The 19,355-nt window shown below is 52.8% G+C and overlaps 2 protein-coding genes across 2 annotated transcripts in view; both read right to left on the bottom strand.

Annotated features, from left to right (window-relative positions):
• The window catches only part of MEF2B (myocyte enhancer factor 2B), a 75,046-nt gene extending 72,134 nt beyond the window's left edge, over positions 1–2,912 (bottom strand). Inside the window, exon 1 of the mRNA XM_075902830.2 lies at positions 2,292–2,912. The gene's annotated coding sequence lies outside the window, so the exon portion shown is untranslated. The remainder of the gene's footprint in view (positions 1–2,291) is intronic.
• A 149-nt stretch (positions 2,913–3,061) lies between these two features.
• BORCS8 (BLOC-1 related complex subunit 8) lies at positions 3,062–18,855 on the bottom strand. The gene is made up of 4 exons (XM_075902840.2): positions 18,698–18,855; positions 13,725–13,837; positions 5,348–5,412; positions 3,062–3,535 (listed from the first exon to the last, which is right to left on the bottom strand). Exons 1-4 carry the CDS (start codon positions 18,732–18,734, stop codon positions 3,424–3,426), a joined length of 327 nt encoding a protein of 108 aa, XP_075758955.1. The 5' UTR covers positions 18,735–18,855; the 3' UTR covers positions 3,062–3,423.
• Positions 18,856–19,355: the final 500 nt, after the last annotated feature.

The raw sequence follows: 19,355 nt of genomic DNA on the forward strand, positions 1-19,355 counted from the left end.
TCCCCCTCCCGGGAGGAGAGATCCTACCCTGGTAACGCAGAAGGGGAGGCAGGAGGCCAAACTAGGCCCACGACAGCGTGACAGAACTAAGAGGCACCAAATCGCAGGGCAGGGACCGGGGGTGTCACTCGTCGGATGAGCGCCGCACTTCAGTGTCTCATTTCCTGTTCCCTCCTGGGCCCGGCTGAGCGGGGAGCAGCGTTCCCCCCAAGCGGTGCCCTTGTGCGGCTGTTCAGCAGCGAGTCAAATGTGGATTAGCAGAGTGCCCGCAGCCAGGTTTGTCTTTCTGCATCCACACACGCCTCGGGGCGCCAAGGGGCACGTATTCCGCGCACGGATGGGAAAAGCCCGCACGTGGATGCTACGGATTCAAGGGAATATTGGCTGGGAGGGGCAGACGGGAACGGACAGGTTCAGCCCGGCACAATGGCATTCATCACTTATAGTGGTGGGGAGAGGGGGAAAAACACCCACCACCAGTATCAGCTCCAAGGGAGTGGCCTAACCTATGTTGTCTTCTCCAACCCAGCTCCTGTCCTCACCCCCGGTTTTTTGCCCTTCTGCTCCCACTGCAGCCTGCTCCTGTTATTCCTCAGCTACGCTACAGGGCTTCCGACAGTCCATAGGGAAGACCCGCTCCAAAGCACGGCTTGCTATCCCCCACGGAGGGGGGCAACCGGCCACGGGAGCAGGGGCCGGGAGTCGACCCAGCTGGAGGGTTCAACTGAGGGAGAGGGGGTTGGAAGGTGGGTTGAGCGAGAGGAGCCTGCTGCTCTCTGACCTGGCCTTGCCCAACGTTCCTTGCGGTGTCCTGGCTTAGAGCACAGACACGCTTCAGTCGCAAGGCTGCCCGGGGCGCGGTGGTTATGCACACAGGGCGAGGATTGACGGGGCGCCAGCAGGTGAAACGAGCCCTCTTTGGTGCAGTTGCACTGTGAGTACCAGAGAGAAATGTACAATCGGAAAGACAAACACAGCAGATGGGGCTGGTTACCGAGAGACATCCCCCCATGCCCTACCAGGCTTTTAAAAGGAATCTGATTCACTGCTGTTTTACTGTCACTTATCTCCATCGCTTCCCTGGTGTTTTATGCCAGGAGTCCCAGCACAATCAATAAGTAAAATCATGAAGGTTCCTGCCCTGCCATCCGCAAGCTTCCTGCCAGGCTGCCCAACCCAGCAACGCAATGGATTGATTGGGGCTCCTGGCCGCGTTCTTTGGGCGCTAGCGTTAGGAGCGAGACAGCCATTCAGCAAGAGGCCTGGCCTCGCAAAGAGCAAGGGGAGAACAAGGCCTCGTTTCTGGGTCAGCAAACCTTGTGCGTCACACTCTTAACACACCTCTGTGTCCCTGAACACAAGCCACTGGCTGAAATACAGTGTCTCTTTTGAAAGGGGGGTGTGATTGATCTGGGTTATTTAGCACTCTCAGGAAATGCCAGGCTTTTTCAAGTTTCAAATCCCCTTAAGCACCTTCCTTCCCAGCCCTTGGAAAACCACCTGCTTGTTAAATGCCTTTCCACTGAAAAGGAAAATGGGAGTTGTCAGCTCCAATGGAAAAACAAAACTTAACGCCTCTTTTCAACTGCCAAGCTGTGTACAGCCTCCTGCCTCACATCTTTATGATATATCAAGGCAGCCTTTGAGGAGGTAAGGGGGGAGGGGTTGGCTTCTTTTTCACATTAGAAGAACCAGGTCTTGATGTCTTTGCTTTGTTGGATTACCCAAACGATGAAGAAAATCCTAAGCAACCCAGTCCCTCTGCATTCATTTTGGGGTTCTACTCCAATCTATAACCAGCAAACTCCTGACACACACACATAGAGCTCTCCTTGAGAAAGGACTGTATGTCTCCCTCCGCACAACCCCGTCAATCAAGGGCAGATGAGTCCCCTTTTCAGTCTCCAGATGGCCCTCCAGCAAAAGCACAGAAGACTAGACACGATCGCTCTGGTATTTCCAAGGCAAAGAGCTAGCAGGAAAGATACTTTTTGGCATTCTAGAATCATACAAGGGCAGGAAAGGGCAGAAGCAAAATCAGCAGGCTTCCCCTGGGCAAGAACTTAGGAGCATGTGCACTGCATTCCAAAATTAACCACCGCATTCCGAAATTAACCACCCCATCCCGCAGACTCGGTAAGGGCTGGATCTAGTCAATATCACTGTCCTTGGCTGCAGGGTCTTTCAGTGTGAAGAGGTATTGTTTTCTAAACAACCTCACACGGGCGGGGCCAGAAACCGTCAAGGGGGGAGATTTCTCGCCCTATCCTCTGGCCAAAGACATCACTGACCTGGATGAGTGAAAAAGGCAGAGGAAGGCGAGTCTGGTCTGAAATCAGGAACTGGCTGGTGGATTCGTGGCGTTCAGGGCAGCAGCGCTGTAAGAAAACAATCACATCCACCAAGAGATAAGGAGAGCAGTGTCCAGGGAGAGTGAGAAATCAGAGCTTCTCCACATGCATGGAGACAAGCGTGGCTCAAGGAATTGTAACTGGATGACATGACCATAACACGGGGGGGTGGCTAGAGGAGGTTACACGGCTCCCACGCCGCCCTTCCTGGCATGTTCGGACCCAGAGTCTCTGTACCCGCCTGTCCAAGAACTGTTGGAATTTGCTCCGCTGGCGGTGTAAATTCAGTGTGGCCCCAGGCAGGTTGGCAGCATGGCAAAGTACAAGAGCCCATAGCCACAAACAGCCGGTAAAGAAAGTCACTTGGCACAGAACCGGCCATTCGGCCTGCTTCAGCCCTGTGCCAGCAACATGCCATTCCAAGCTGTTACATATGAGAGCAGCGCTAGTGAGTCTCATTCCCATAAAGTCCCCGACACTCATGCCATTAAGGCTCTCAGGGCGAGGAACAGAATATCCTGGACTCAGATCAACTCCTGGCAAAAGCGGCAGTGGCTTTCCTTGTGCTGCAAGGAGAGCAAAACGCATCCTCCAGTTACACTGACCAGTGTCCCGAGGCCTCTAAAAATCCCATCCACACACAGAGCCCCGCAAATGACCAAGCAGACGCTATCCGATCCACGCAGCGTCCCTGCTTCCTCATACACTCATTTCCTCAGCATGACAACATTAATTTATTACCATGGTCTGAGCAAGGCTACAGGTGTATTGAACCCTGCCCCACAATGCGACACGTTAGCCAAAGAGATCTCTCCCTTTTTTTAAGGGCAGAGAAATAAGTTGCGTTGCAGGAAACATTGTACACAAGAGGGTTTTCTCCCCAAAGGAAAAGGAGCCACAGTTTCATGACGCCAGGCAAGGCGCTTATCTTTGTAAGTCACGGTACGGGTGTAACTGCTCGGCTCGTCCGTAGCTTGCTGCTTTACAGTCAGCGATGCTTCCAGCAGTCAGAGGAGGCGTTCCTATAAATAGGCAGGGCGGTTATCAGAATTCAGAGTGTCAGACTCCTGAGCTATCTGCGGCCCTGAGCGGAATTCATTTGATCCTTCATGGCGATGACATGCCTGAGCAGCCTGTCGATGCTCTCGAAATACACGCTGCTGTCCATCATGTTCTTTATGGCGCTGAAACAGACCAGGGGGAGCAGGGGACGCAGTTAGTACCTTCGATGGCTTCGCTGGTTTAGAAGATACATGCAGCCCGGCGAGGGGACAGTGGAGAGGGAGTTACAGCTGCCCGTGGCATTTTGCGTGTTCAGGCACTAGCTAAGGCGTGGGTTTCTGGGGAGACACTGGCAGGTCTGTATTGCCCCCAATGGCGGGGGAAGAAAGGGTGCATGCCACTGAACAAAAAGAACTGGAGTGGGCAGTCACGCTTCAGAGAGCCACGCCTGCTGTCAGCGTGCCTCCCACCTGACTGCCCCCACTCCCAGCTGCCCCTCCAGGTTTCGGGCTTTCTGCTGAGATGGGGCCAGTCGTGGGCTCAGTTTATCACAGCCCTGCACCTACTCCAGTGCCAAGCAAGTGCGATCTGCCATGAGGGATGTTAAATTTACATGAATCGGCTAATTGAATAGTCGATGCAATTTGCATCGACTATTCGATTGGTCAATAAGGGTGCCTCCGCCTTTGGAGTGCAGCAACAACCCCAGGGCCGTTGTGACACTTCAAAGGTGAAAGTGTTGCGGGGAATACGGGGTCAGCGGACGACTCAGGCAGTCCCCTGCTGGCCCCGTGCTCCCCGCGGCGTTTCAAAGCGGCATGGCGCCCAGGGTCAGTGCGGGAGTCTCCAGCTGGCCCCAGGCTGGATGCAGCATTTCAAAGTGGCAGGGCCGCATGGAGCCCAGGATCAGTGGAGGAGTCCTCAGCTGGCCCTGGACTGGACGTGGCGTTTCAAAGCAGCAGGGCTGCATGGAGCCCGGGATCAGTGGAGAAGTCCCCAGGCTGCACATGGCGTTTCAAAGCAGTAGCGCTGCATGGAGCCCGGGGTCAGTGGGGGAGTCCCCAGCTGGCCCTGGGCTGCACGCGGCATTTCAAAGCGGCAGCGCTGAGTGGAGCCCAGGGTCTGGCCCCAGGTTGCATGTGGTGCTGCCACTTTCAAGCCCCCTCCACTTCCCCCCCTTGCTGCCTCTTTCTGATAGAGGCAGCAAGGGATGGGGGGGGGGGAAGCAACTAGTCGACTAGTTGTTCACAACCCTAGCTGCCACCATGCTGATTTCTGCTACGTGACACCCGACTTTGCAATGAGGTGACTGGCTCCCCCGGGGAGGATCAACTGGACCTCGTGCTATTGGAATGGGGAGGCCGGAAGCTCTTACAGGAACTTGTGCAGGAGACCAGCCAAGCAACAGCCAGGAACAGAAGGGCTTGGGGCTGGCTGGGTTTTAAATCCGAGGCCCAAATATCCAAGTCGAGGTGCCTAGAGGCTCCTGAATCCATACCAAGGCTTCTAACGGGTAGGGTCTGGGTTTGGAGAGGTGCTGAACACCCACCGCTCCCATTAACGCCTGTAAGAATCAAGGGTGCTCAGCGCTCAGGAAGGCAGGCCCCCTTTAAAGGAGGAGCTCTGTGTGCTGGTGCCTGGCTGGTTTGAAAATAGGAGCTACCGTTAGTTCCTAAAATAGACCCTCTCCCTGCAACGGCAGAATCATTGATCTAACCGACTGAGCCTGAAAATAACCAACGTGGCTTCTCATCACTAGCAAGTGGGAACGGGCCCAACTCTGTGAGCTGTAGGGCGCTTTCAATGGGGGTGCAAACTGGGTCTACGCTGCGAAATCACCAGAATGCGGGGAAGGGGGGGGACAGAGAAACACCAGCAGAACAATGAACTGGGTCTCCTCGGCAGCCCCGTTGATATACCATCGGTTTTAAAAAGGGAGGGCTGCCGCCCCAGAGAGGGGCAAATTTCAAAGCTCTCCCAGCACCCTCCTGTACCTGCAGGCGTACTCCACCGTATAGATGGCTCCTTGACTTTGCTCCTCCCAGCTCTGCATGTCAGCCTGAAAGGCAGATCACAAGGAATGCGGAATGACACTTCTTGTCAGGAAACGCGAAGGCATCCCTATGCAGGAGACCGACACACCACCCACGTCACGCAGTCACGAGTAACAAATACAGACATGACGCACGAGCATATGTAACGCTTGAAGAAAAGGCCACTTGGGTCTAGCCGGGAGACATGGCAGGTCAGTGGTTGGAGCAGCAGGCTGGCAGTTCTGCTCCCAGCTGTGCTACTGACATGCTGGGTGATCTCAGGCAAGTCATTTAACTCTCTAGGCGTGTTTCCCTCTGTGCAAAATGCCGTTTTCCTTCGTTTGTAAAGTGCAATAGCGCTGGTAAGATAATATATCCTTAGCGAGGCTCGACTGGAAATGCACGGCTCAGCCAGCAACACACACCATGCTTACACCAAAGGCATAGATCTTAAATCTGGCTCCGCATCAATTCATCTGACAGCCAGATGGCATCTTCCTCTTAGAGTCCCGTGTCCCCCTGTCTCATGCAGCCTCAAGTTCTCAATTTTTTTAGCTGTAACTGACAGCAGACAGGCCCAATTCGAGGCTGATTTTTGTGCCATTAATAAAAGGAATCCCACATCACTAAGGATGTTACATTTAGATTAAACAACTGACCGAATTGTCGATGGAATTGTCGGCGTTTAATCAGTCGATAAGGGCGCCTCTGCCTTTGAAATGTAGCAAGAGTCCCGCCGCCTCTTGCTACATTTCAAAGGAGGAAGTGCCATGGGAAGCACAGGGTGAGCTGGCCCCCTTCTCCCCACAGGCTTTGCTTTTGAAATGTACAAGAACCACACGAGGCTCTTGTACATTTCAGAAGCTGGGAGCAGGGAGCCGCTTGAGTCCCCCGCTGGCCCTCTGGCGCTTCTGCTTTTGAAATGTAGCAAGAGCCCCACTCTTGCTACATTTCAAAGGCAGAAGCACCGCTAGTTCCCTGCTCATCCCCCACGGAGATGGTGCTGGGGGAACCAGCTTTTAAGCCGACTCCCCCCAGCACTGGCTCCTGCTCCCCCCGCCTTGCTGCCTCTCTCTGATAGAGACAGAAGAGGTGGGGGGGAAGGAAAGTGACTAGTCGAGTAACTAGTTGACTAGTCGCTTACATTCCCAACATCACTTCAACCTTTGGGCTCTGCTGCTTTTTGCTGGGAACCACAATGAGAGTTCACCTATGAGGCCAAGCCATCATAGGAGGCTTTTCCCGAGAGCTATACTCAGACTCCTCCAACATTTTTAAAAGACTGCACTTGGTTTTGTTTGAACAAGGAGCTGGCACCTGGAGCGAAACACTTTGCAGAGTCTGGCAAACTTTCCCTTGGCTGCGGCTACATCCATGACACAGCTGAGAATCAAGGGGAGGCAGAGGCATGCTGATGAGATGCTAATGCAAATGCTATTGATCATCTGGAAGTCCTAAAGCATTCCACCTGGGTGCACCCACATGACTAGCGGGTCAGAGCTGACCCACTCCCAATCAAGTCCAACCCAGAGTCCCACGAGGAAAGCAGGCAATCAGCTTCTTTCACAATTCGGGAATCTCAGAGGAACTGCCCTGGTGAACATTTTTACTCTTCCAGTCTGCTTAGAAATCTCAGTGCACGGGGAGCCAGAGCATTAGCAGTGACTAATACAGCTAATAGTAATAATGCACGTACCTGTCATCTCAAGGGCTCAGTAAATGCTACACACACGATGCACAGGATCACTTCATGCAAATCTGATCAGCAGCAACTCTGGGGGCGGGGGACTAGGAATGTAAACGCCTCTTTAAAGTGTTAACCAGTTAAACCACATGTTTAACTAGTTAACAAGCCTGCCATGTCCCACACTGCACCACGCCACAGATGGGGAGCTGTTCTGGCCAGGCCAGAGCGCCCCCTGCCTGTGGGATGGCACGGTGGGCCTGGCAGGGCTGGAGCAGCCCTCTGCCCACAGCGCATGGCAAGCGGGGAGTGGCTCTGGCCAGGCCGGGCGACAGTAAACTGGCTACCCCAGTAAGCGTTGCCGATAAGGCAACGCTTGCTGGGTAACCGGATAACCCTTTACCTTCCTAGGTGGGACGTGAGAACACACAGCAACACTGTGGAACAGCTAAGAGCAGGAAGTGAAAAAGCCAAAGCTCAGTAAAAAGGCCAGTGAACTTAGGACAAGGGAGAGGTTGAAATGATCCAAGCTTCAATTTGGCCAGAATTTGTAAGCTTTGCAGCTAACACGAACACAAGTGCCTAAGTCATTTCGACAGCTTTGAAAACGGAACCCCAAAGCTGCCTGCTGTTGCAAACAGTGCCAGGGGATTGTTAATGATCACTAGTGCTCACAATGGTTCTGACCCAGCACTGCCTTGCCTCGCACCACTCTGGCACAGTGGCTCACTGCTGACTCAAAGGGAAGAGGACTAGGGATGTAAGTGACTAGTCGACTACCCGACAGGCTTACCAAGTAGTCGAGTCGAGTAGCCACTCCCCCCATCCCCTTGCTGCCTCTGATACAGAGGCAGGAAGGGAGGGTGAGAGCAGAAGCAGGTGCTGGGGGGAGTTGGCTTAAAAGCCGGGGAAGGTGGTAGCAGGGGAAGCAGAGGCACAGCGGGAAACGGTGTGAGCCAATCCAACTGCTGTGCCTCTGCTCTTGAAATGGAGCAAGAGCCCCTCGGGAACCTGGGGCAAGTGGGGACTCAGGCAGACCCCGCTCTCCCAGGGTTTCCTGCTGCACCTCTGCCTTTTAAATGTAGTAAGAGCCATAGGCGGCTCTTACTACATTTAAAAGGCAGAGGCGCAGCTGGGATAGTGAGCGCCCCACCCCACCGCTTATCGACTAATCAAGGGAAATGCCATCGACTACTCAATTAGCTGATTGATCGAAATGTAACATCCCTAAAGAGGACCCCGGTACATGGAACCCCAACACTGTTTCTCCAGCACATAGGTGCTCCAGGACGATTTTCAATTCAAGTTCTAATCTGGCTCCATGCTGCTTTGCTCAGCTCTGCTCTAGTTACTCGCGAGAGCCCACCGAGTAAAAGGGACAGGGGTCCCACAGCTGGATAGCTGGGCTGAGACAGACGGCAGGGGGATGGGTGGAGGTAGATCACAAAGTTACATCTCTCCAGAGAGCAGCTTTGCTTTGGTTCTAACTTTACCTAGCACTAGATTGCCAACGTTCCTGTCTATGATGCCAGGCCACGACGTCTGTTCCCAGCATCCTCACCGCTTCCTGGGGCGTCCATGTTCTTAATTAAGAAAGAGCCTTTCCACCGTGCGCCTGCCTTTTTAATCTTTTCACTCTGTCCTCTCAGAATTCCCAGGGCAATTCCTCGCACGCGGTATAATAGCTACCGCCAGCTAATGATATGCAACACCGCTAATGATGAATTGTGGCCGTTCAGCAGTAAATTAATGAGAAGTTCTACATCCCTGAAAGATCAGGGGAAATCCAAAAAGGCAGCTTTGAGCAGAGCTTAGCAATCTAGCTCAGACACAAGGAGGCAACCTGGGCCCTGCATCTCACTGGATCTTATCAGTGAGGCGTTAAATCTGTCTGCAGTGCTTGAGATGGATGAAAGTATTAAAGATTATTTTTAATCAAATCGATGGAAGTCACAGAGGTGACCTTCTCCCAGTGCCAACCCTTCTTCCCAAATCAGTTTGTTCCTGTATAAACGCTCGGGGAATCTCGAAGGCCGTATCTCCAGAGAACCATCTGGAACGAGACAAGGCCTATGACGTTCCATCTAGCCCACCTCTGCACCCGAACAGGGTTTTCTCTGACAAGAGATTTTCTAGCGTTTTATCCAGTTGAGTTCTAAAAGAGCCCACTTTCATTGCTTCCTTTGGGAGTGAATTCCTCAGTCTGTTCCATGGGAGATCCACAGACAATTGAGAAAGTTGGGGGCTGAAGATGCAGCAGAAGGGTAGGAGTTCAACTGAAAAGGAAGCAGGACTTTTCAGTCTAAGTCAGTTCTGCATACAAGAGCGTTATTCACAACCACAGGCCACTGCCACAGCTGAGATCTCACTCAAATCATCTCAAGAGATTCGGTCAAGATACAAACCACGTTTTACCCAGTATCTGTATCATTGTGGCTGAAAACATGATCTGCTAGATTGAGATAAATAGTTTTTCAAGGTCTAATTTCCTTTCTACCATTTAAGTTGTATTTATTTTCTTTCCGTGAATTTGGAAAGTAAAACCAGGTGGGTCAGTTTCACTTTTGTCTCTGATGTGTGGTTCTTGTGTGTCGAGGCAAGAAAACACTTTTCATGTAAGTAATTAAATCAACCAATCGATTTCTTTAGCAAGAGCATGGCGCAGTGGCTAGTCCATTGGACTCAGACTCAGAGCACCTGGGTTCTATTCCCAGCTCTGCCTGTGGCGTATTGTATGACCTTGGTCAAGTTACCTTTCCTACTCTGTGCCTAAGCCATGGAGGTTTGTCGTTCGACAAAACCGGGTAGTCCCTCCATGGAGCAAGGCCTGCCTCTCACCCTCAGCAAGTGCAAATTTCTCTGTCCAACAGGCCCTAGCAGAGCCTCGGAAAGAATCCATCTGGACCTAATTTAAAGCTTTCAGAACAATGATGGCCAGGCCTTTGGTGTTTGAAACAGCATCACTTGAAACTCACCGAACAAGAACAAACTTAAGAACAGAAGAGACAACCTGACCCAGGCTTTTCGGTTAAAAATTTACACAACTATACGCTAACATCCCTAGTAGACATACCCTACGAGACATGAATGGGTCGGATCAATGGTTCATCTAGCCCAGCACCTGGTCTTCTGCTTGACAGCAGCCAGTTCCAGAAGCTTCAGAGGGAGAACGGGTCAATTATCAAGTGACACAGCCCATCATCCAGTCCCGGTTTCACGCAGCTGAAGGGTTAAGGACACTGGGAGCATGAGGCTGTGTCCCCGACTATCCTGGCTACTAGCTATTGACCGACCTATCCTTCCTGTTGTGAGGGAGTGAGAGGGGGACCTGGCAGTGAAGGGGTTAAACAAAGCCTTTTTTTTTTTTTTTTTACAATTAGCCCCGCCCTGTTTTACCTGCAGCCAATGCCAGGCCCGGAGGGAGGATAAAAGAGAGGAACCTGGCTCAGTTAGGGCCTGACCAGCGAAGAGACAGGAGCTGATTCTGCTGTCTACAGGGCCACAGCCATCCACTGGGTCAGCCTCAGGGGCAGGTGAGCCTCCGACCACTCCCACTGGCGCAAAGGGGGAGAACCTACGAGGAACCCGCCCTGAGGAGGGGGAAATTGGACTCTCAGGGCCATGCCCCAAACTTAAGAACTTAGACTCAGATAAGAGGCCAAAATTCCTAGGCCCGGGGCCCCAGCAGCAGGGGTCCTACACCCCTTTACCACCAGCTAACTCCGGGACCTAACACTAGGCCACCCTGCTGGCCAGGAGACCCGGCCACACCTGTATTCATCTCATTCTTCTCTGAACCCAGTCATACTTTTGGCTTTCACAACACCCCCCCGGCAAGGAGTTCCACCAGCTGACTGTGTGATCATGGGAAGAAATACTTCCATTTGTTTTAAACTGTCTGCCTAGTAACGTTGTCAGGTGACCCGTAGTTCTCATGGTACGGGAAGGGGGCAATTCCACTTCCCTAGTCACTTCCTTCCCACCCTCATGATTTTAGAGAGATCTATCATATCCCCCCCTCGGTCCTGTCTTTTCTAAGCAGACCAGGTTCCACCCTGGTGTTCCATTGCCCCTACTCAACACCACTCTGCACATCTAGCCAGTGAACGCTCCCTTTGGGGCCATGCCCACCTTATTCTATCCTGGCCAGCAGAGAGCAAAGAAGTGGAGTACGAGGGAAATTATTTTCCTCCCTTGTCAGGCAAAAGTCACTCCTGAGTCAGGTCTGGGTGCCAGTGCAGGGCAGGGATTAAGCCACGAGTCGACGCATGTGAACGCTTTTCGCTGGCACAAGCACAGACAGCAATAGGAATAAGGCCCGCTGGGTGACTGAAATCTGACGAGGTGACAGTCTCCTTTGTGTAGGGGGAAAGTGAAAAGACAGCCACTATGGCAGAAACGAACAGGCACAGCAAGAAACTACAACCGAGAACTCGAGCTGCCTCCAGAGAGGACCTGCACTTTCGAGGATAATCATGGAGACCACCCTGCTTAGCTGAGACAAATGAGTTAATAAAAGATTTAGGAGACTCCCCCGCAACACTTCTCACCCCCACTGCCTAACACGATGAACTGTCTCTCAGGCTTTCATCCCACTGTCCTCCCCACCAGGGTTTAGGGTCCCCTTCCTGCCCTAGCACAAACTAGTCAATGCCGGTGCCTGAGACTCTCTGCACGGCTGTCTTGCCAGCTGCTCAATTTTCTTTTGCTCAGACTCTCTGAAACCAGGCCCATTCTGATTAAATCAAGGCAAATGACAGTTCGGGGATTGTATTAGAAACCTGTCCCCCGCGTCCTGGTGAAGGGACCAGCTCAATGTTGCACGACACATACCTACACAGCTCCGCTCACACACAGACATGCATACGCATCGTTAATAAATAAGTGAATAATAAAGTGCCCCCATCCTGGTTCATTTGGAAACTACGGCTGTAAAGCAAAGGTGAAAAATGAGGACTGACAGTGCATTAGCATAGACATGGAACCGTAATCTATTCATGAGGCATCACTCCTAATGAATCCTGACTGGCAGAAACGAGGGGAGGACAGCCAGGCTAGCATCAAAGTGTCAGCATGCCGGGCTTTGGAGGCAAACGGAAGCACAGCTGCGGGCGGCAATTTATTAGAGTCCTATGCCTCTGGTGGGCTCTTCTTGCTTGTTTCTCTCCCCATAGTTTATGTAATAAAAGCATCTTCCGGTGCAGCCAGGGGAAATGGGACTGATCATCTCTCTCCCCAGCCAAGGCAGGTAGCGCATTTTCCTTTGTCTCCATGTATAGAACAAAGGGGCTGATGCCTAGTGGTCAGAGCGAAGGGGTGGCAGTCAGACTCCTGGGCTATGTCTACACTGGCGCGATCTTGCACTAGAAATATGCAAATGAGGCTAAGTGTGGAATATCGCCAAGCCTCATTTGCATATCTAATGAGCCGCCTTTTGCAGAAGAGCCTCTTGGGCCAGAAGGAGTGTCTACACTGCCCCTTCTTGCGCAAGAAAAACCCTCTTGTGCAATGTCGTTACGCTGATTATGTTCAGGAATAACAGCATGGCACAAGAGGGTTTTTCTTGCAGAAGAAGGGGCAGTGTAGAGGCTCCTTCTGGCGCAAGAGCCTCTTCTGCAAAAATGGCGGCTCAGATATACAAATGAGGCTCGGCGATAGTCCACGCTTAGCCTCATTTGCATATTTCTGGCACGAGATCGCGCTAGTGTAGACATAGCCCTACACTGCATGTCACAGTGCATGAAAAAGGCATTTCACTTCTCGATTCAAAATGACATGGGGGAAACCGTATCACTCTCAGACCACCCCCAGCCTTCACTGGTCCAGGGAGCAAAGACTCACAACCCAACACAGTGCTCTAGGCTAGGTGCCTACCTGGCAGGAAAAATGCAGCCACTAGAAGGCCTTGGCCAGCAGCAAAGTCTTTTTCATTCTGGGAGCCCAGAAGCAACTAGGAGCTTGAAGGTCAACCAAAAGCAGGGGGTTCTAGCCATTTGGGATCTACGACTGCCAGCAACTATCTGATGCTGCTTATTAAGTCACTCTGCTCTGCCCTTCTGGGGGTCCTTTCATCTGATGGTCCCAACGTGCTTTACAAGCATTAGATAAGTTTCATCGCAGGCCAGTCTTACCATCTCAATTGTACAGATGGGGAAACTGAGGCAGGGAGCAGCGACTCCCTGGGCTTAAAGTGCAGCAGGGGAGGTTTAGATTGGACATTAGGAAAAAATTCCTAACTGTCAGAGTGGTCAAATATTGGAATAAATTGCCAAGGGAGGTGGTGGAATCTCCCTCTCTGGAGATATTTAAGAACAGGTTAGATAGACATCTGTCAGGGATGGTGCAGACGGCACTTGGTCCTGCCTTGAGGGCGGGGGGCTGGACTCGATGACCTCTCGAGGTCCCTTCCAGTCCTATGATTCTATGACTCTCCCAAGTCACGGAACAATTCAATGGCAGATCCAACGACAGAACCCAGGAGCGCTGGCTCCCAACCCCTTTGCTCCAACCATTCACCAATACTCCCACCCTGCCTCGATTACCACCCCTGCTCGCTCCCACCTCAAAAAAAGTGGCACTAGTGTCCTGGGGAGAGCGGCAGCTTGTAGCCCGCTCCTGCCAGCCCTGGACTCCTGACCCCAAACGGGCTCTCACCTTGTGCTGTGCTAGCTCCGGAAGGGAGCGCCGGACATGCTCCTGCAGTCGGTACAGCGCCACAGATGGCTCGTTGGCTAGGATGTACATGCTCTCCGTGAACTTGTCTGTCACTAAAATAAACAAAACAGCTGCATTATTTCAAAAGGAATGAACAAGAAGGTGGCAAAGCTCCAAACCCTTTGTTGTGTCTATCTAGCCTATCAGCAGGTACATTAAAGCAAAATCAAGCTAAGCACAGATTTGTGTTCGGAATCTCTCTCCCCTTCCCCAACCCTGGCTCACAGAACAGCAGCAGGGTTTACTGTACTCTCTGGGGCTCAGGAACGGGCTGACTCTGGCAGGTTTACTAGCCATAGATCCTTCGGGGAGGTCACCTGCGGTCCTGTAAGATCAAGATGCTGTGGGGCTTCTCTGGGAGCAGTAACATCTTTGAACAGACTCTGGGGCACCTTAGCCAAGCCAGCAGATTAGCAAAGCCAAAAAACAATCTTGAAAATTAGCTTTTGTTCCTGCGCCCGAGCGAGCCGGGAGCTAACGGCAGAGAAGGAGCTACTAACAACTCAGAAATCCAGACTGACCTAGGGTTTGAGGTTCTTTCCGGCTGCTCACCCAACTCAGCTCCGTACATCCCAACAGCCCCTACTGGACTCCTAACAGAGTACACCGTGAACAAAGCAGCACGCAGCTGGTGTGACAAACCCATTGTATGAACATGGCTCTGGTAGGGATGTAAGTGACTAGTCGACCATCCGATAAGCACTTATTACTAGTCACTCCCCCCCCCCCAGCTGCCTCTATCGGCGAGAGGCAGCAAGGAGCAGGGGAGTAGGAGCCAGCGCTGGGGGGATCCGGCCCAGCACCGTCTCCGCAGGGGGCAGGAGAGGCAGAGGCACAGCGGGGAAATGGCATGAGCCAAGACTGAAGCAGTCCCCACTTGTGCCAATTCCAATTGATGAGCTTCTGCTTTTGAAATGTAGCAAGAGCCCCATGCTTGGAGCAAACCAACTCCTCTTGCTTCCTCCTAATAGCACAATTCCTTTAGGAACCCTTCCCCCACTGATATCCCCCCAATGTTCTACGCCAGCGGTTTTCAAACATTTTTTTCTCATGACCCAGTTAAGGAAAATTGCTGATGCCTGTAACCCAACATAATCTGATTAGAGGTCAGGGCTGGGGCAGGAGGGGCTGACCTTGAGTGGCTCCTGGTCAGCGGTGCAGCGAGGGGGCTAAGGCAGCTTCCTGCCTCTCCTGGCACCGTAGACCCTGCTGTGCCCCAGAAGCAGCCAGCAGCAAGTTCCTAGCCAATAGGAGTGCTCAGGGCAGGGGTAGTGCGCAGAGCCCTGAGTTCTCTCCCCCCAACCCAGGAGATGGGCCAGTTGTCAGCCACTTCTAGGGCACAGCGCAGTCTGCAGTGCCAGGACAGGCAGGTTCCTGCTTTAGCCCCCGTCCTCCCACTGGTCACCTGATCCCGCCTGCAGCAACGAGACCCAATGCTTGACATTCCATGACCCCGCTGCAGACAGAGGCTGCTCTGTGGCAGCCTGCCTTTCCCCCACGCTGCTGCCTCTGATACAGGCAGCAGTGTGAGGGGGAGGCAGCTCCCCCCTCACTGCCTCTGTGGGAGGCAGGTGGCTCTGTGGAGCCAGCATGTGAGGAGAGCTGGCTTAAAAACTAGCTTTCCACGCCTATCAACTCCCACCTCCCCTCCTGCTGCTGCCTCTGATAGAAAATGGCAGTGCGGGGAGGGGGATCAGCTTGTGAGAGCCAATATATGTGGGGAGCTGGTTTGAAAGCCAGCTTTCCCACGTGTACTGGCTCCCTCCTCCCCGCACTTGCTGCCTCTGACACAGAGGCAGCAAGGGTGGGAAGGAATGTGTGTAATCAAGAAGATTAACCGATAAGTACAGGCTGCACTATGACATCCCTAATCTGCACTGGTGCAGCTAAACCAATAGCAAAAAACCCTGTGGGATTATTTTAACCAAATCCTCTTGTTTTAATTCACATGTGTGTGACGTAGTGGGGGTACTTGCTGGGCTGTGGTGACCCCTGCTGTCTGGAGCAAGACCCAGCAGGGAAAACCTCACTAGGCAGAGGTAATGCCAAACTTGTTGAACCAGTGGCCAGACACCCCCCATGGAGAGGAACAAAGGAAGGTGGATGCTGCCCTGGCTGGGGGGCAGGGCTGGAAGTTAGGGAGTTGGTTGCTGGCTGTCGGAGGGCATGGAGGAGAGCCTAGGGGAAGGGGCTGGAGTTTAGGGGCCCAGTCTCCCCCATCTCAAGGGGGCCTGAGGCATCCTAGCCCAGTTCCTATAACCAGATTACATCTGTGCTGCGCTGTGCTGGAGGAGCAATAAACCACCCTCAATTCCACCGGCTGGTGAAGTCTGTTTGTGCCATTTCGGGGTGCAGGAGACGGGGAACCCCCAACGCGCCGTCACAATGTGAAAGCTCTGTCTACTAACTACAGACCTGCAGCAAGTCAGACAGTAATGGATTTAATACACTGAAAGAGGGCAAGGTAGTCCCATAAAATAAAAAGTCAAACATTTCAAGATGTATCTTTTTCAAAAAATTATCTTTAAATGAGCCACAGGAACAGCCTGTGGAACTCCTTGCTGCAGGAAGCTTAGCTTAGGAAGGGTTAAAAAAAAAAAAGCAAAAATGTATCTGAAGAACAGAGACAAGAATGGTCTAGATTGCGTTTGGTCCTGCCATGAATAGATTTGATGTCTCTCGATGTAGCTAAAAAGTAGCATTTTAATGTTGGTACAAGAATGCAAGTATAATGATGGTAGTAAGTCCTATATGATTTGTTTATACATTCTAAATTCTTCTGTTTGACCCTACCAGCTACCTTTCATAATTAGACAATGTTCGCTATAAGGTCTTGCTTCTTGTTAGCATGACAAATTAAGTTGTGCCTTTTGTCTGCATTGCAAACTAGAGATGTTAAATATCAGTTAATTGAATAGTTGAGTACCTCATGAATTCTTATCCGTTAGTTGACTATTCTATAGTCCCCGAGGGTGGGGCCAGCAGCCAGTGCGCTGCAGCCTCACTCCCGAAGAGCCCTCTGCCACTCCGTACTGCTGCCTTTGTATCAGGGGCAGCAGCGTGGGGTGCAAAGTGGGAGCTGGCCCACAAGGGGAGCTCATTTAAAAACCAGCTTCCCTCGTGGACCAGCTGCTTGTCACCCTGTGTTGCTGCCTCTAATAAAGAGGCAGCAGCGCAGGGTGGCAGCAGGCCCTGTCTTGGGTGGGGTCTGAGCTCCTGGACCCAGCATGAGCCAGAACTGAGCCAGGCTCCTAATACACTTTAAATACAGAGCTGCAGCGGGGTAGGTCCCAGACCGATTGCTGGCCAGCCTGCTAAAAAATTGACTGGTAAGGGGGTAGGGGGAAGGGAGGGGAGAGAATACATGTAGTCTATAGCATTAACCTATAAGCTTATGCTTATCGGTTAATCGACTATACTATTACACCCCTATTGCAAACTAAATTGTGTCCTTCAGTGACTATATAACCCTTTCTAAAATGTAATCCTGTCTGAAATGCTCCGCAAAATTGGTTAGCAGGAAATTCTCTGTAAATTGTTTGGTGTGAGTGGAGGATGGGTGCATAGTTGAAGGATGTGTGTGAAAGCCATCACAGATGCCAAGATGGTCAAAAAGACATGAGAAACTTTGAGATGATCAGAAAGCATTCATTGTACTTGATGAAACTTGGACACAGGTGGAGATAAACAATCATAGAATGGGATTCAATGGGAAGCTTGATCATAAACATCAAAGAATTAACTGAGGGGAAACCCCCAAGAGCAACATATCAAGGATTGTTGCCTGACCATAAACATCAAAGGATAACTGCAGGGAATTCCCCCATGATTAACACATCAAGGACTGCAGCATGACAATGCAAAAACCCATAAATTCAAATAGTATCTTACGTATATAAAATGGGGCGCTTCCTCCATGGGACTGAGTTTGGTCCTGCAATCCAAGCCTCAGAGGAGCCTTGAATCGGGATCAACAAGACTCGGCTCCTCCCTCATGTTCAATCTAAAAGGCTAATAAACTGACTTGAGCCATGACATACTGGTAACAGAGAGAGGGTGCATGTGTTCATGCACACGCTGCTTTTCATAGTTGTATTTTCAATAAACACAACATATTGCCTTTCCCCCTTAAAAAAAGGCCTCGGGTGCTTCTGATAAGCGCAACATTGAGATTTCTTCCAGTCCTACAAAACGAGAGGTGGTCAGGGAACGCCTGAAGCTATAAACAGTCCTTCCACCCCACCCACCCACATCAGGCTGCACAGACACCCTACAATTGCACTTCCCGCACAGCTGATCTGAGGCTCCGTCACTGCCCTGCCCCAACACAGAGAATGCCGTGTCACCACCCAGGAGGGCAGGCAAGGCCCCTACGCGCACCTAGGGAGCTGCCTCTCCATCCCACCCATGGGAGAACACTCAGGGGCCTTATAGCCACTTCCCCCCCCCACTCCTGGATACTGCCCGGGAGCCATATAACCCTTGGGCTGCTGTTCTGGAACCCTGCACTGTTGGGCCCCACGCCCCCCCATCCCTGCCCTAGGGCCCTATGACCCCCCCCAGGGTCCTGTCCTGGGGCCTTATGACCCCCCCAAGGTACTGCGCCAGGGCCCCATGACCCCCCCCATCCCTGTACTGGGGCCCTATGACCCCCCCAGGGTCCTGTCCTGGGGCCTTATGACCCCCCCAAGGTACTGCGCCAGGGCCCCATGACCCCCCCCATCCCTGTACTGGGGTCCTGTGACCCCCCCCCCCCAGGGCTCCCCGCCCCCGCCCCGCCCCTCCCCTGGGGCCACATGACACCCCCCCCCCCCGAGGTACTGCCCTGCCCCCCCTCTACTGCTAGGCACTGCCCTGGGCCCCTATGATACCCCCCCAGCGCCCCACCCGCACCGGAAGCCGCCCCCATTTACCTTTTTTCACCTTGAGCTGCATCTCGGTCTCCTCCATCGCGGCGGGGGAGGGGGAGGGTAACGGAAGCCGAGGCCGGACCGGAATCCCCGCCAGCAGGCAACTTCCGGTTCGTCGGTGCGTTGCTCCAAACGGCCCCCCCCGGAAAGCCGAGCTACGCCACCAAGGTTCCGCCTCTTCTCCTGTCCCCTCCCGCCTCTTCCCCAGCGGGGCATTCATTCCGCAGGCCGCTGCCATGTAGGGCCAGCGAGCGACCTCTTCCTGGGGGAACCCCCCCCCCCCAGCTGTGTGGCCCCATAGCATGTGACTTCCCCACCCCCAAAGGCATGGGCTCCCGCAAACCCCAGCTCCCCACTGTGCTTCTGTCTGCCAGCCCTACGAGAACCAGGGGTTTTCTGGGGCAGACATTTCGGGGGCTGGCGTCTGCCCTCAGGCGGGCTAGAATTACCTGTGCGGGGCTACCACGGTGCCTGGTGTCATTTCCACCCAGGCTTACCCCTTGGGGAGGCCCCCGCCCCGAAAACGCACGGGCTCGGGCGAGCCCACCGCATTTCCTGGTTTGGTCCTGAGCCTCCTCGTGCGGCTAATTCCTGAGGTCCAACGGCTTGGAGTCAGGGTTCCAAAAAGTCACGAGAGTGGTGCATCAGGGCCCTCAGAGCG

Source organism: Pelodiscus sinensis, chromosome 32 (genome assembly GCF_052426305.1).
Source record: "Pelodiscus sinensis isolate ZL-2025 chromosome 32, ASM5242630v1, whole genome shotgun sequence".
Taxonomy (NCBI): Eukaryota; Metazoa; Chordata; order Testudines; family Trionychidae; genus Pelodiscus; species Pelodiscus sinensis.

Excerpts from the sequence above, each read along its gene's own strand:
- BORCS8 (XM_075902840.2), bottom strand. The coding sequence starts at position 18,734 with ATGGAGGAGACCGAGATGCAGCTCAAGGTGAAAAAAG. Across the intron at positions 13,838-18,697 it reads GCAGCTCAAGGTGAAAAAAG|TGACAGACAAGTTCACGGAG; the intron begins GTAAATGGGGGC and ends TGTTTATTTTAG. Across the intron at positions 3,536-5,347 it reads ACGGTGGAGTACGCCTGCAG|CGCCATAAAGAACATGATGG; the intron begins GTACAGGAGGGT and ends GGTCTGTTTCAG.